The following is a 17567-nucleotide window of genomic DNA, read 5'->3' as shown; positions in this document are numbered from 1 at the left end:
ACCTGTAGCGACCATGACATTTGTGACGTGCCAAGTACAGCAGGCTGTTAGCAAGGAAGAGCACTGCTACTGTTACTGTCTCCTCCTTCATCTTTCTAGAATAGGCTCTCTCAATAACATCACCTGGGACTGGATAACTCTTCGTGTGGGGGCTGTGCTGTGTCATAGGATATTGAGCCACATCTCCAGCCTCTACCCAGGAGAGGCCACTAGCACCACCTCCTCCCCTGCCCCTAATCAAGACCATCAAAATGTCTGCAAGCATGGTCACATGTCCCCTTGGGCGGAAATAGCCCTCAATTGAGAACCAGGTGTGGATACTAAGGTAAAAATGGCCCACCGAGCCGAAACTGGTTTGGCTCAGTGGATAGAGCGTCGGCTTGAGGACTGAAAAGTCCCAGGTTCGATTCCGGTCAAGGGCATGTACCTTGATTGCGGGTACATCCCCAGTAGGGGATATGCAGGAGGCAGCTGATCAATGCTTCTAGCTCTCTATCCCTCTCCCTTCCTCTCTGTAAAAAAATCAATAAAATATATACTTTTTAAAAAATGACCCACCGAGTGGATTCAGAATATAGAACCCCCAAAAGATTTATGAAGATAACAATGATTCTCGGGGCAGAATGACAAAGTGTTTCAGTTGCTTGAAAATATGAGGCTTCCCTGAAGTGCTGAGCCACGCAAGTCAATTCCAGGTTAAAAAGACATGGCTGCATCCAGTGCTGTGTTGCTTTTGCACAGGCAGGGACTTTATGACAGTCCCAACATGCAATAAACCCAGCGAGTGGGAGTCAATACACCATCTCTTCCCAAAGGCCGGACGTAGCAGGGAACCCGCTTCTTCTCAGAGTAACCCCCAGGCTCACACCACAGCAGCTCTCATCAAGACAGGGATCCTCCTTTGAGATGAAAATGACATGCTCTGCTATTTCCACCAGCTCTGTGGTCCCTAGCCACACGGGAAAGTCGCTCTTGACAGGCTCTGCCATCTGGATGCCTGTGGTCTGTGGTCAGCTCAGGAAGCTGGGACAGGTAAGGGGGGACGCACTCTGGAATTGCCCTCAAGCATGTCAACACTGTGGGTATGTTTCTCAGTGGCAGAGCCCAGATGTTTCCCAAGCTGCTTGTCTCCCTCACTCTAATTGCCTCCTTATTGGCCAGGCACATTGGGTTTAAAGTGCCCAGAACTATGAAAATAGCGAGAGACTTCCATCCATACACGAGACCTCATAAGAGCCCCCTTTGGGGAACACTTACGGTTTCCAGCCCTTAGAAGAATTGCTGTAATTGAAGGAATTGTGCAAAGTCAACTGTCTTGGCAGCCGGTCCCAGGCTTTTTGGCCTCTGATTGCTATCCCTCGGGTTTCCCCTCTGCAAAAAGCTTTGAAAATAGTATTTTTCTGCCCCTGTAGCTTGTCACATGGTCACTTCTAATGCTTCTCTAGGCTGGGTGGACTGCAAACATTGAGGGCTGTATTAGTAGTTTCTTGCACAGTCTTCACCAGCTGTGCTTTCTGAAGGCAATGGATGGTCTCTCGGGTCCTTTCCAGCGAGGACAGACCACGATCTTACAACATGCAGTTCTTACAGGCCAAGTGCCTGGCAGCTGCAGGCCTGTGACCAGGAGGACCCGAATGGGCTATGATAGGAAGCAGACACGCTTAGGCAGGCTGGCGCGGCACCTCCACCACCAGGACACTTAGAGAAATGCCCCTGTGCTCTCCCACCCTATAAGCAACTTCCGTCCTCAAGTCCTCAAGGAGTCTTGGCGTCTCTCACCCGGGGTTTCAGTCCAGGTGAGAGGAGAGCAGTACACAGCAGTAGGAGGGTTAGGTTTGGGGCACGTTTATTAGGAGGGATTTCCCTAGATCCTGTTATTCTTATTGTTATTTGTTTATATTTTTTGTTTATCCTCACCCAAGGACATTTTTAACTGATTTTTTTTTAGAGAAAATGGAAGGAGGAGAGAGAAAGAAATTGAAAGAGAGAAACATCTACGGTATGTTAGACACTCAATTGGTTGCCTCCCCTATGTGCCCCCAACCGGGACTAGGGATTGAACCTGCAACCCGGGTACATGCCTTTGACCGAAAGCAAACCCAAGACCCTTCAGTGCTTGGGCTAATACTCCAACTATTTAGCAACACCGGCCAGAAAGAAGGTTATTATTTTTTTGAAGTAACTTCATGCTTTCCAGTTGCTTACCCTTAAAAACCATCTAGGTCACATGTGTCAAACACAAGGCCCGCGGGCCAAATCCATCCCGCCAGGCCTTGCAATGTGGCCCGCATCGCGCTGTCATCACTGCACTCCGCTGCGTTTCCATCACAATGACAGTTTATGACTGTTCAGTAAACCATTCGGCCCGCGGTTTAGGCTGGATTTTAGATTTTGGCCCCTTCTCTGATTGAGTTCGACACCCCTAAGTTGTCCGAGGGATGCCCTGCTCAGTTCGTTGGGCATGAACTGAGCAGGGCATTTAATTTAACAAGTATTTGCCCTGTTAAATTAAAATGGCCAAGCCCAGTGCTGTTCTACGCATGATCCCTGGACTACTTCTAGTCCAGCAGCTGTCTACTACCAGGCTGTGATGGGATTAGAACAGAAGTTGCTAGTCAGGTGTTTGGAAACTTTAATAACAATCTGACATCACCGTGACAACCAAGGGGGTGAACCGTGGACCCGTCTCATTAAATAGACCAGTTTGGGTGTTGTCACATCCAATGGTGAGCTGCGTGTGTCCTGAGACAAGTACCAGCACAAGTACTAGTATAGGGCAAGTACAAGTACTACGGTAGTCTGTAGTATGTTGGGAGTAACTCTCCGTCCTTCCCACAGAGAGTTTGAGAAGCCTGCTGCTGCAAACCGAACGGCAGAGAGATGAGGATGTGCCGTAAGGCCCCATTTTTGCCCACATGTTTGACTGTTGTCATTGCCGTCTTTTGTACCATTCATCTTCAGATGTAGAAAAAATAAACTTGGGGAGTCTTTAACTAAGCCCCTCTCCGCACTGCTCATTTTAAAGGTGAAGAACTGCCGAAAAAGGTTTGGCTCAGTGGATAAAGCATCAACCTGCAGACTGAAAGGTCCCGGGTTCTATTCCGGTCAAGGGCATGTACCTTGGTTGTGGGCACATCCCTGGCATCCCTGAGGGCGGGGGGGGGGGGGGGGCGTTGCAAGAGGCAGCTGATCGATGTTGCTCTCTCATCGATCTTTCTAGCTTTCTATCCCTCTCTCTTCCTCTCTGTGAAAAATCAATAAAATATATTCTAAAAAATAAAAATAAAGGTGAAGAACCTGTGGCTGGGGCAGACCGCAGGGCTCTCTGAATGGCCCAGCCAGCCAGCTGTCTTCTGGTACTAAACCTGGTCCTCAGGGCCCTCTCAGAACTGCCATTCTTTCCCTGTAGTTACTGCAAAAGCAATCTCAATTGCTGACAAGCAATCACAAACTCCAAATGAAAACTCTAGAACGACACGGTTTTCCTGGGAGCAGCTGTTTCACGGACAACTGGGGCCTCCCACCTGGGGTAATCTGCTGGGATTACCCTCAGACACCGACATTTTCATCTGAGCCTCACAGACACACACAGCTCTTGGTTTTGATCTTGAGAAAAATCAGTTAATGTCGCAGCTGAATCTGTACACAAGAATAAGATTGCTCTCCTGGGACACGCTAGGAATTTTTGGTCAGGCGACAGAGGAGGTCCAGAGAGATGTCTAGGTCTGGGAAAGCAGAAGTAAAACTTGGCTCTCTAAGACTCTCCATGGTTACAACATCATCCAAGAGCGATTGGCTTGTGGAGCCTGCACACAGGACTAACTTCCAGCATTGCTGAGGGATGCAGGTTTCTCCTGGTTTAAAGAAGGGCAGGGAGATTTTACAGTTGAGCGGCTTTCCCTTTGGCCAGCACCATCCTGGCCACGACTGTCTTAGTGGCGTCAGGCAGGGGGGAAGCATGGCTCTCTCAGGGCACCGTCCCTTCTGGTGGAGACCAAGTTAGGATAGGTTAGAGATGCACAAGATGGAAATGATACATGCACTACCTGCTAGAGCAGTGATCGGCAAACTGCGGCTCTTTGGCCCCTTGAGTGTGGCTCTTCCACAAAATACCACGTGTGGGCGCGCACACACAGTGCAGTTGAAACTTCGTGGCCCATGAGCAGAAGTCGGTTTTCGGCTCTCAAAAGAAAATTCAATCGTCATACTGTTGATATTTGGCTCTGTTGACCAATGAGTTTGCCGACCACTGCTCTAGAGACCTGTTATCCACTCAGTTATAATGGGAAACAACTTCTCCAGGTCCCTTCACTTTGGGTATTCGGAGATCTGAAGCTTCTGGACTTACGTTCCCATTACTCGTGATTCCCATCATCTGATATTAGAAGATCCCCTTCCCAGAGTTGTTTCTTACCGCCAAGAGAGAGCAAACTTGACCGCACACAGCATATTGTCTTGAATAACTGAATCTTTTAAAGCAGTGATGGTTCCACTTCTAAAAAAAAAAAAAAAAAAAAAAAAAGATTAAGTCAAGTTGAATTTGCCTCAGTGAATTAGAAGGAAATTGTAGAATTGCAGGAAATGCACTGTGAAGGCTGGGGGGGGGGGGGAGGATAAATAGCTGTCACGGAGATGGAACCCATGCACATGGGTATCATTAGACAGAACTAGACTGAAAAATGGAGGTCTTGGCCTTGGCCCCTTCAGTTGCTAGTCAGACCCCATTGCTAGCGCTGAGTGTTTCCTATTGGATGACGCAACCATTAGGAGACTGTGGCCACATGGGTGTTGGTGTGGAGCTACCCTGGCGATGTCAGCTGGTTGTCAGGCTCATTTGGCTCCTCACAGCTCGGCCACCTACTGTAAACAGCTGAAGGGGCCTGGCTCCATATGGATGTTGTCACTGTCTGGTATGTTGTCTTTCCCAGGGAAGGAGGGAAAGCTGGAAACAGGGAGGACAGTAAACAGCTGACTGCTGCTCTCCCAGAGCCACTTTCTTCATCGGAAGCGATGGTCCAGACATACGGACCATGTTCCTTCCACACAGGATCTACAGTCACTTTGAAGGCAGGATAATCACAGACCTAACTATGGAAGCAGTTTGGGAGAAAGATCTGGAATAGCAGGTTGGAGCTACATCAGACAGAGCCTTGAATGCCAAGCTGAGGAACTTAGAATTTATCCTGGAGGCCATGGAGTGTGATGAAAAGTTTCAGCATAGGGGAGTTGTAATAAACCCAGTGGTGAAGTTGGGATGCTGGTTCAATACAGAGAAAGCAGAGGGTAGAGAAATCAAGGGTAGACTGGGAACTGGGCAGGTGGCCAGTTTAAGTTGAATCAGGCAGGATGGAGGAAGGCAATCTACCAACAGAGGATGGATCAGGGCACTAGAGAGCACATAGGACAGATCACTCAAGAACCCCAAGATCTGGCCTGGGCCAGAGAAAGCAAGCAGCGTTGGAGAGCTCCCAGGTAGAAGCCGTGCTCTCACCGTGACAGGAAACTGTCAACCTTGGAAAGAATGCTAGACCTGCTCAGCTGTGTCTTTGTTGTTTGTTTTTGACAGTATCTTGGGCCGGAATAGATTTTGCCATGAATTGGGGGTACTTGCTCCCCCAGGGTTCTGAAAGACTGAGCAGGGACTTATTGCAGATGCAGTGAAAAATTATTATGTTCTTCAGCATCAACGGACCTTGATCTAAAAATATCAGCTCTGCTCCTCATTAATTTCATGGGACTGTGGGCAAGCTGTGGTACCCATCTGTAAAGTGGAATCAGTAATATGTATCTCCTTTGGTTGTGATGAGGCTTAACTTGGTTAATACATGCAAAGTGCAATGAGTTTTCCGATGACTGGATAGGGGTTTAATCACAAGGAACAACAACAGCCTGTAATTATTGAAATCGAGAGTCTAGGTCAGTGGTTGGCAAACTCCCAGATGCTTTACCTAAATCCCAAACATACTACCTCAGCTATGGAATATGACTGCACCTGCCACTAGATGGCCCCCCAGGTGCACATAAGCCTCTCCCACATTGAGAACTTGAATTAGGTTTTCTGGATTTTTCTTTCTGTACTAGAATGTGCGCACACACACACACACACACACACACACACACACACAATCTTACACCGTTCTTGAAGCCAATAATCAATTCTTTAATTGTTCTTTTAGCATTCAAACGATAGGACTTATAATTTTTGGATAATTCGTTTTAGAAACTTAATTTGAATTTATTCTTTTAAAAAAGCATATTTTTGTCTTATAAAGAAGCACATGCAGAATAGTCTTTAAATTCAAGTTTTTAAAAAGCAATAGAAGAGAAAAGAAGAATAAACGTTTTAACTAGTGTTTCTCCCATGGCAGGCAATGCTCTGAGATATTTTAAATACTGACTTAGTCTCCATAGCTTTGAATTAGCTCTTCCATATACATCATTATAGCCATCTTATAGATGAGGAAACGGAGACTAATGAAACTGAGGTGCTCGCCCAGGATGTCGATGTCAGTCAGTAAGTGGCAGACTGCCGAACCCCCTGATGCTGGCTGTTTTGCACTGCCTCCTGCTGGTCAAAATATCAAGGAGACACTTGGCAGAAATCAGATTGCGCGGCAGGAAAGGTATTTAGATTCTGACTTCTCTTTTTTCCTTCCTGTCAATTTTCTTATCTGCAATATAGGAAGAAAAAACCCAATCCCTAATTGTTGTGAAAGGACTTTGTAAGCTCTTATAGCATTACACAAATGTCTGCTATTATTATTATTATTATTATTATTATTATTGGGATCTTTTGGGTTTTGTGGGAATATGAGAACTCTCATATGTGCTCAGGCAGCTTGTGACCCTTCACTCATTCACACAAAAACACGTCATGCTTCTGAGTGAGGCTGCCCATGCTGAGCACCTATACCATGTCAGCAACAGAGCTGGTCTGTCTTGAACTCTGTGTTGCGATAGAGAGTTGCACTAAGGTTTCCCTGTGCTTTCAGCAGGCAATCCTCCCTTGGCTTCAGGATCCAGAAATGAGAGACAGTGGTGGGAGCACTCAGGGGTCGGACCACAGCTGAACAGAGAGATAGGTGGCCAGCACCAACTCTGCACAAGCCAAACCAGTGGGAAGAGGTGGATCGTTTTCTAAAATTATTATTTCGGAACACAATGTGCTACTATTTCTATATCCAAGGGTTCCCATTTCAAATGGCCAATCTGATCAGCTCTTTGAGAGAGGTCTTCAATGAAAAGCACCAGTAAAGGGTGTTATTCTTTGGGCCTGATGTAAAATGCTTTTGAGTTGCTTCTAAGAGCTTCTTTAGTTTGGCTTCATTTCTGGCCCAGGCTGTGATCCCTGTGTGTGAATCCTTTTGTATCTGAGGTTCCCATTGGTAGGCTGTTGGCATAAGAAGAATTCAATTTTCCTTCTAGATTTGAAAACCCAGAAATAGACATGATTCTCGTTTGACATCTCAATACACTAACCTATTATAAAACAGAACCTACAACCGGTGTTGATAAGTCTGTCAAGTTCATGAGAGAGAATATGTGTAGCTTTCTTTTAAGTTCCTAAAGTTTTTGCCTGTGTGTTGTGACTTCCTTACCTTCCACGGGGCCTCAGTAGCACATTGGCTCACTCCCCTGCCTTAAGCCTGGTGTCCCAGAGCTCAAGGCAGGTGGGCTCATCCTCATTCCATCCTTATCTGGCCAACACTTTACCCTAGATCAGTTACTGTCAACCTTTTTCATCTCCTGGCACACATAAACTAATTACTAAAATCCCTAAAATAAAAAACATATATTTTTTTCCAATCTGACCAAAACAAACAAACAAAAAAGTATCATTTTTATTCATTCATACTGTATGACTACTGTTGTCATTTCTTTATTTGACAATCTGAGGGGAAAGAAGTCAGTTCCCCTGACTAAATAGTCAGGTATCGCATGCTTTAAAAATTCTTGTGGCACACCAGTGTGCCATGGTGCACAGGTTGAAAATTGCTACCTCAACCGTCACAGGGAGCAGAAATGGCCGTCTTCAGCTGTGCTTCCTCCCTTTCCCCAAGAAACAGCTGTCTGGTATCTCTGCCATGTGGGCAATCACAGGGAAAGGTCCAGAGAAAGGTGGGTGGAAGGAAAAGCTGAGAGTTAGCCAAGCTCAGGTCTTTGCATTTACGTAGCATTTTGGACTTCCAGTTTGAGCTGTGCTGAGTGCTGCTTTGTAATTGTTTATACACCTGCCTTCTCCATCAGATGATGACTTTCCCAAAAGCAGAGCCTGGGCAGCTATTACTATATTAGCTCAACACATGCTTGACAAGCAATTAATGAACGATCCAGAACATTTCAAACCTCTCTTCCAAGGCCCCAGAGACCGAATGCTGTGGTTTTGGCTCTAACCACCCCTATTTTCATTTCAGGCCCATTTCTCCCGTCCAGGTGCCTGATCTGTGAGTCTCTTATACCTCCACCCAAAGCCCTGATTGCAGCCCTGGGCTCCTGAGGGGAAGGGGCAGGGCTCAGTAGCTGAGCCTCTGAGAACATGTGGGGGAACAATAGCAGGAAGTGTCCGGGTGGGAAACAATCAGCAGGCACAGCCCATGTGGAGGAGCTTCCTGATTGGCGTGATTTGTTCTGAGCAGGAACTCTTAGAATAACTTGGGGATTATTCCAATGGGATGACAAATTTCTCCACTAAGGAGGAGCTGTTCCCTGGCCATGTCATGCATGGAAAAAATGACTAGAAAAATACAAATCCTAAGAGGAAGGTTCCTTTCGGAAGGTCCCTATGTGGATTACCAAGCCTCCAAGCCCCTGCCACAACTCCCCGAGCCAGTCTCCTTCTGAGTGTCTACTTCAGGCTCCATTGAACTGTCACCTGTGCCCTCCGGAAGAGGAGGGCAGTTGTGGGTAATTAGGCCAGCAGGGGAGGGCGGTTGGAGGTGACTTGGATGGCAGGGGAGAACAGTTGGGGGCAATTGGGCCAGCAGGGGAGCAGTTAGGCATCGATCAGGCTGGCAGGAGTATAGTTAGGGGGTGATCAGGCTGACAGGCAGAAATAGTTAGGGGCAATCAGGCAGGCAGGCTGGTGGTTGGGAGCTAACAGTCTTGGATTGTGAGAGGGATGTATGACTGCCAATTTAGGCCTAAACCTGCAGTCCGACATCTCCTTCCAGATAGATAGCATTCTCTTCTCTGGGCTCAAAGGCCAGAGAAGCTGTTATCCTTCGGTGGCCTGTCCAAGCAGATCATGGGATTCCAGGTGTTGGCCACACATGGGGGTGCTCCCCTTCAGAACCGCATTCCTGTGGATGGAGCACTGGCTGTGCACAAAGCACTGTTGTAGGCACCGTGGGGGCCAAAGTAACACACCAGACACTCTCTACTCTCATGGAGCAATGGCTTTCAAACCAGGTTTTGTTCTGTGCGGAGGCTGGCCAGAGGCAAGGCTGTTGTGGGAGGGGGGAGGGGCTCCCAGCCCACTCATGCCTCCACCAGAGCAGCAACATTTGATCAAAACATCGGGAAAGAAAGTTCTATACTGGAAAGAGGAAATCCTAAAACCTTTGGAGTTGGGGCAGTTTCATTTGCTCTTGGAAGGAGGCAGCACAGGGCAGTCTAATGTCCCAGGTTCCAGCGACAGGCAAACCTGGGCTTACATCCCAGCTCTGCCCCTTACTGCTGCTGGGTCACAGGACACTGGACTCTTACACCCTCAGGTCTGTCATCCAGCAAGTATGGATTAGAGTAGCCGTTACTACGCATATTTCAGAGTGACTGATGGTTACCAGCCATTCAGCAGGTTGTCCAATGGAAAATGCTCCATAAAGGTTAGCTATTTTTACCACTATGTTGTTGGACACTAAATGATTTTTTTTTATGAATGTCTCACTAAGATATTAACTCCATCAGTCTCTCCTGAGTAAACTCTAATGTGGACAATAAGCAAAAATGTGATCCCCAACGTGGGCATTTGTAAGAGCTGTGGCTGCAGCTGTGTGTGCATACACACACACACACACACACACACACACACACACACGCACACAGGCTGACGGGAAAGTTGAGCTCAGCAGGAAGGCTATCACTTAGTGCTGTTTAGGCACAAACAGTGAGTAAACAGGGATTTGGAAGAGGGAAATGCACCACATAAACACTTTTCACAATTTTCACAATCAGTTATGAACGATCAGATGCTTCCTGCATGAAGGGGCCAACACAAAAAAGAATCATAGGGTGAAACAAAGTTAATGCTGAGATTCTCCATCATTCTGGCCCAATTCCTGCATATCTGTGTCATCCACCTGTGGTTTTATTTAGGTGAGCCCCAGAGGAAATAATAGCAGTGCGTTACACACACAAACACACACACACACACACACACACATAAACACACATGGGATCAGGTGAAATTATATATTGGAGATATTTGGGGGAAAGAATGAAAAGCCTAGAAAACAGAGCAGTTACCTTCGACCTTACCTGATCTGCGAGAAAGGAAATGATACAAGTCTCTTTTTTACTAAGTCCAGAATTGCCATTCGTTTGAATTTGTTGTTAAGAATCCTATTTGACTGAAAGAATTGTGTCAAAGGGCCTATCTTGAGGCTGCTTCCAGCTGAGAAACAATTAATGCATTTATTCCATCAGTCATTGACTCAACCAACACTTCTTGGGAACTTTAACTGAGCAGGGTACATTGCTAGAAGCAAGCTACCGTAGGTAGATGCTTTTTATTTCAAAGAAAGATAAAGAAGATATGGCCATTAACCACAAGAGCTTTGCAAATGGTTTTGGGGAGGGAACCCCAAATCTTTAAACAAGTGATTAAAATACAATGGGATAAAATTGGTGATGAAATATATCCAGGAGGGAGGGCAAGGTCTCAGGATGACTTCCAGAAAGAGACAGTACCTAAGCAGATTCTTAAAGAATGAGTAGTAGTTAGGAGGAGGGAGAGAGAAGGAGTCAGGGCAATCCAGGCAGAGGGGGTAGTATGAGCAAAGGCAGTGAGGCAAGAAAGAGCACTCTTGTGTGCAAGACCTACAAGGAACTCATTCATCTATATTCAGGATTAAATTTTATTAAACTGACATTATTAATGAAAAATGTTACTATGTCCCAGCTGTAAATTTTGATAAAGCAATAAATCAATCTAATATCAATGTCTTTTTTTCTCAAGAGGTATATAAATTAGTATATTTTGAGGGAAATTAGCAAAGCTAGGCCAAGATTTGAAAAAAAATCTTAATATTTCCACTTCCAAGCTAGTTTCACCATAGAATCCTTTAAAAGTGTGTTCTTGCTTTCCATTCGTTTATCAGATAGGTACAGGGAGGAATCTGAGGTATGTGAATAAAATACACTATCTGTCTCTCATTGAGCCTGTAGTTGGGCGAGAGATAGTACAGGTTGAGGAGGCTAAATACTTTTCCAATACTCTGATACCAGGTGGGGTGTCCCAGGTGCCAAGAGGGCTGCAGATACTGTGGGATTTGGATGGGGACTGAACACATAGGTTGAGGGGACTTAAGGGAAACCATTTTACTAAAGAGACAGAGCTGGATTTGGTCTTTGTTATTAGGTGTATTTTCGGTAGATTTGAGCTGGCAGTGGGCAGTCATTCCTGGTTTTCTCACTGAGCACGAGTCATCTGTCTTGGCTGGAACACAGGGGAAGGTGTAGGGCTGGGACGGGGTTAGAGCAGAGCGTCGAGGGTGTGACCTTCCAGCTTGAGCACTTGGGTGAAATTCGGGAAGGAGGTGGTGGAGACAAGGGAAAGGATATGAGCTGTATTTTAGTAAATCTTGAAGGGACTGTTTCCTGGCCATATTTCTGTCAGTGATGACGTGGAAAAGAAATGAAATGAACTTGAGTTTCCACTGATACCTTACAATCAAGGAAGGTCCTATTCTTCCCTAAGGAGAAGTGGAAATCCTCTGTTGACTTAAGGGCCGTTAACCTTTTCTCACAGTGAGATACCCAGTGATCTGCAGTGATTCCAGATACACTCATCTAAATAAACGGAAGCTGTTTCCTTGCAAGTTGAATCACAAATGAAAAATATTTTGGGAGTACCATAGAAACAAATGCACTGTCTTCCTGAAATATGGAAAGTGACTTTTGTGGTGTTTATTTGTGTGAAAACAAACATTATTCTTTACAAATACTTTTACCTGGAATATAGAAACAGAGATACTAAGACAGAGATAGAGAGATATCATGAGAAAGAGAGAAGGCTAGGTATTCGAATAATGCAATGAAGGGTCAGAGAATGGCCCCACTAACCTAGAACCTACTCAGTCACGTTCTTCTCGCATCAGTTGGAAGTTGGATTCACCTGTGATCACAGCAGCAGCTTAAATTCATAACAAGAAATCTGGAGCCCACGATCCAGAGCGGGTACAATTGCTCCAGGAAGCCATCCATACCCCAGACAGTTTCTCTTCTCAGACATACTTAGTGTACTCTTGCTGCTGTGGACACAAGCTCACTGCTCCACCTTCAGCAGCACATTTCCTATGGCAGGCAAAGTAATGGACCCTCAAAGATGTCCACGTCCTAATCCCCAGAGGCTGTGAATACTGGCAACGGGGAATTAAAGTTACAGATGGAATTCAGGTCTCCAAATAGCTGACTTCAAAATGGGGAGATCTGGGTCAGCCCAATGTGATTATAAGGATCATTCAAAGCGGAAGAGGGAGTCAGAGGGACTGGGGAAGAACGGGTAGAGAGTTACATCATTCCTGGCCTTGAATATGGAGAAAGGGGGACCCACAAAGAATGTGAGTGGCCTCTGGGAGTTAGAAAAGCGAGGAGACCGATTCTCTCCTAGAGCCTTCAAAAGAGAACACAATTCTACCAACTCCTTGATTATAGTCTGGTGACACCCATGTCAGTCTTCTGACCCACAGATGTGGAAGATAGTAAGTTCATACTGTTGTAAACCCCTACATGTGTGGCCGTTGTTATAGCAGCAATTGAAAACTAATAACGTGGCTCTCGCACCACGTCCCTGCAGGCAGGAAGAAAGGGAAGAACAAAGCACCATAGGCCACGGACGTCAGCCCTGCTCCTTTTAAGGAGCTTTCCCAGAAGTCTCCCCCAACAGTTTTTACTTACATCTCATTGGTCAGAGCTATCCTGGGGCCACCCTTCTCTGCAGTGGAAGCTGGGACGGGTACAATTTCAGCTGAGCACATGGCCACCCCCAACAAAATGCGGGTTCTGTTAGCACAGAGGAAAGGGAGGATAGATACTGGGCGGGCAGGCAAATTGGCTGGAGTCCCGCCACACTCCTGGGCAGAGCTGACACTTCCATAACACATCGTTCTTTCCTCTATGATGGCCATGTTTGGGTTGCCGTATAATTTATGTGTTTACCTGGCTGTTCTCCTCACTTGACCCAGAGTGTTCAAGTGCAGACACTGTGGCTGGTGGAGCTCTCTGTCCCGGATGCTCAAGCCAGGGGATGATAGAGAGAGGTGTTTGCATGCAGCTGGATGGATGAATGCATACATGGATTTTGAAATGAGAGAATGATCGATGCTCTTCCCAGAGCCATAGATTCTTTGTATTTCCTGGCGGAAGGTCTGTTTGGGTCAGGGAGACTTTATAAGACCGTTCGGCCACGATTGCAACTTCATCCCCAGGAAATTAAACCTACACAGCTGCGCTGTGTCACCTTTCCTGACCGCCTGTTACAGTCTGCTGTTCGCTCTGAAGAAACTGAGCGAGCTGGTCGGAGGCTGTTATGTGCACCTGTCTCAGCCTAAAGCTTGTGTGTATATTACACTTCCTGCCCGTTCTTTATTTTTAGCTCAGCAGTATCCTACTTGGCTCCTCCAGGGAAGGCTGCATTTGGTTTCAGTCGTGAAACTACGAAGCAGTGGCATTTCTAGCCCGGCTGGGATGACTCTTACTAACCCCTCACACTGTTTCTTGGGATGCCCCTCAGCCCCAAGGACTCAGTTTTCCCAAAGAAAAACGGCGCCCTGGGCCACCCAGTGCCCTGAGGACCGGGCCCAATCCCACATGTGTATTTGCAGAGAAAGTTGCTACTTGGTCTGAGTTGCTTAGACTTACATTTGCTGTCCATTTCCCACATCCATTTCCTTCGGGTGAAACTTAGTTGTTCTTATCTCAAAAGTCTAGTTTCATGGCCTTTTTTTTTCTCTCTCTCTCTCTCTCTCCCTCCCTGTTCCTTCTCAGTTACCCACTATCATGACCTAAATCTTCAGCACCTGAACTATATAGCTGAGAGCCCTGAAACTCAGAGTGCCAGGGCAGGCTGCAGAGACAGTGGCAGCCAGTGGGCATCAGGTCATCGAGAATTCTTAACCACCAGGGCTGCTTCACCGGCAGAAGCAAGCTATTTGGAGTTAGCTTTTTTTTTTTTTTTTTTTTAAGTCAGCCATTTTTGGCATGATCTTGTTTATTTTAGAATCCCCTGTAATGCCTAGCTCCAAGTCCAGCCAAACAATCTCCATAAATATCGGTAGAATTGCCTGCAAATCGATGGAGTTGCCCTTTAACCCCTCCCTTGTCGTATGAGCAGCGGAGGCCCTGGGTCCTTTCCCCAGCCATAGTCCAAGAAAGGCTGCCTACTCAGCAGCAGGCCAAAGGAGGCATTTAACATTTATTTTTAATTTTTTAATTCTCATCCAAAGTTATTTTCCCCTCATTGATTTCTAGAGAGAGTGGAAGGGACAGGGTTAGGGGAGAGGAGAGAGAAATATCATGTGATAGAGATACATTATTGGTTTCCTCCCCTACCCACTCTCCACTGGGGGGTGAGGGGGTCGAATCTGCAACTCAGTTACATGATCTTGACTGGGAATCAAACCCAAAACCCTCCTGTCCTCAGGCCAATGCTCTAACCCACATGTGTCAAACACAAGGCCCGCGGGCCAAATCCGTCCCGCCAGGCCTTGCAATGTGGCCCACACCGCGCTGTCATCACTGCACTCCGCTGCGTTTCCATCACAATGACAGTTTATGACTGTTCAGTAAACCATTCGGCCCGCGATTTAGGCTGGATTTTAGATTTTGGCCCCTTCTCTGATTGAGTTCGACACCCCTACTCTAACCACTGAACCATGCCAGCCAGGGCAAGGCATTTTTGAAAAAAAGCAATTTATTGTTTTTATTCTGCTTAAAGAATACATTATTATTTTTTTAATTGGGAACATGTTAAACAAAATATCACCCAATTTTTTCTTTTAAGAATTTTTTTTTTAATTTTTAGAGAGAGAAACATCGATATGAGAGAGAAACATTGGTTGCCTCCCACACACACAAAACCTCATCCATCCAGAGGCTCTTTTTCTGATGCCTGGGAAAGAACCAGAAAAGCCCTCAGCAGAGTACAGTGCATCCCCAGCTAAATCCATGCCTGTGTCTTGGTGTTCCTCAGCCCTCAGAAGGCTTCACTCTGAACTATTTCGGTCTTAGTCTAACAGACTTGGTTAGCCTGTACCCAGCAGCAGAGGAGAAGATGGGAGGGGAGGAGAAGAGAGAGGACTAGTATAGACAGGCACAGACCCGCAGCAAAGCTTGACAGAGGGGAAAGAAACCAAAAGCTAAATGAATGAGTGAACAAATAAATTCAGACCAAATAATTCAGGAAGCGCAATAGTCTACAGTCCTTTCAGCGGGGACATCCATCCCCCATAACCCCAAAGGCATTGTGGCACTAAGGTGCCACCCCAGTATGCCAACGCAATCAATGCTTAACAGGCAGGAAAATGGGAAATAGAGCCTACCCGGTAAGAGTTTGGCACAACAGTCATGAGCAGGGTCTAGAGTCAGACATCCCAGCTTGAATCCTGCTTTGAGGCTGTGCAATAGCAAACTAATCTCTGGTCAAGCCTTAATGATCTGATCCGTAAAATGGGGATTCCTTACTCCCAGGGCCATTGGGAAGGTGAAATAAAATAAGCCATGTGAATTCTTGGCTCAATTCTTGGCTCAATACTTACTGCTCAATAAAAGTTAATGTATTGCGGTCATTTCATTGAAAGAATACAGCTGCTGCAACTTCCCCCAATCATAACTGTCGCTGCTGTTCTGGAATATTCCCAGAGTCTCCAGGCAGTGCTGAAATTTCCCTTTCAGGAAATTATATATATATATATATATATATATATATATATATATATATATGCTGTGAAAACTGAGGAAAGTTCCAGAAGAGTAGGGATTATTGTATCAGTCCAATTCATCTCCTCTCTTTTGGGTGGTAGAGGGAGATGACTGTAGGCTCTCTAAGATTGGCTCTTTCTTTCATTTTTATTATTTTTAAAATTTTTATGTTTTTATTTGTTTTTAGAAAGAGGAAGGGAGAGGGATAAAGAGATAGAAATCAAGATGAGAGAAAAACATGGATCAGCTGCCTCCCGCATGCCCCCTACTGGGGATCAAGCCCACATCCTGGTGGCCAAGAATCAAACCGGTGACCTCTTGGTTCATGGGTTGATGGTCAACCATGGAGCCACACCAGCCCGGCAGAGTAAAATTGGCTCTTCACACTTTGGTCAACCTGATAGGAGAGCAATTACTCCGAGAAAATTGGGAGAATATGAAGCTGTTAGCCTCCAGCTATTATGTCCTCTGCTATGTGAAAATATCTACCTCCAAATGAAGAATGTGGGTATTGAGCATATTGCAAAGCGTTTTTGCAAAGTGGTGGCCGCAAACTAGCGGCAGCAGCTCTGGGTTGTTTTCCTTTGGCCAACGTCTGCTCGGTGGTGATGCTGAAAACACAGGGTGCTCTGTGATGTAAAACCCTGGCCTAAGCGTAAGGTAAAACGGGGACTGGCAGGCTGCCCCCTCCCCCCCAGGAAGGAGCTGCTCTCTGGCCCTGGGGTGGCAGGACAGTACAGTAACCCGTCCTCTGTTTGTGTGTTTTTCAGGCTGGAGCAGGAAATCCAGGCGCTAGAAAGCGAAGAGTCCCAGATATCCGCCAAAGAGCAGATCATCCTAGAGAAACTAAAGGAGACGGAAAAATCCTTCAAGGACTTTCAAAAGGTGAAGGAAACATGCGATTTCTCTAAACTCTAGCCTCAGGGAAGTAAGCTCCAGGGAAAGGGAAACACTGCCAATCAGAGAAAAGGCCAGTTGGTGCTGATGAGGAGGCTGAGCCCCACGCTCTGCACACGAGGGCCAGATGGGGGAGGACAGGGCCAGCTCTGACGCTGAGGGTGGCCTGTCTTCTGGGACCACCTGGCCTGCCGAGGAAGCAGGGAGACTCATTCAGTATTAACCCCAACTCCCGACTCTCCACACGTCTAATGCCTGGCAAGTCATCTCCTGTTGGACTCGAGAATCCTAAAACCAGTTCTAGGGAAGCAGATTAAACATGCTCCTGTGGCTTTAGTTGAAGTCTTTCCTTTATAAAAAGGCCAGAGGCAAAACCAACTTCTGTCATACCCAATAGACATGAGTTGGGAAAACAAAGTGTAAATACATGAAATGTCACTGTATGTGAAAACAGTCCGTGTCATCAGAGAGCCAGGAAGCTCTGACTGCCTCTGGACCGTCTCTCCTTTCCATAACCCCGTTTCCTCAGGCAC

General features: G+C 46.3%; 1 protein-coding gene across 8 annotated transcripts in view; it reads left to right on the top strand.

The window, feature by feature from the left end:
• PALM2AKAP2 (PALM2 and AKAP2 fusion) overlaps positions 1-17567 on the top strand; it is a 259879-nt gene that overhangs the window by 74735 nt on the left and 167577 nt on the right. For all 8 annotated transcript variants that reach the window (XM_036433054.2, XM_036433053.2, XM_036433052.2 and 5 more), the window contains exon 4: positions 16908-17022. In XM_036433054.2, the coding sequence (XP_036288947.1) occupies positions 16908-17022 (115 nt within the window). The remainder of the gene's footprint in view (positions 1-16907; positions 17023-17567) is intronic.

Source organism: Pipistrellus kuhlii, unplaced genomic scaffold (assembly GCF_014108245.1).
Source record: "Pipistrellus kuhlii isolate mPipKuh1 unplaced genomic scaffold, mPipKuh1.p scaffold_m20_p_12, whole genome shotgun sequence".
Lineage (NCBI taxonomy): Eukaryota > Metazoa > Chordata > Mammalia > Chiroptera > Vespertilionidae > Pipistrellus > Pipistrellus kuhlii.
This window is presented reverse-complemented; position numbering and strand designations above follow the sequence as displayed.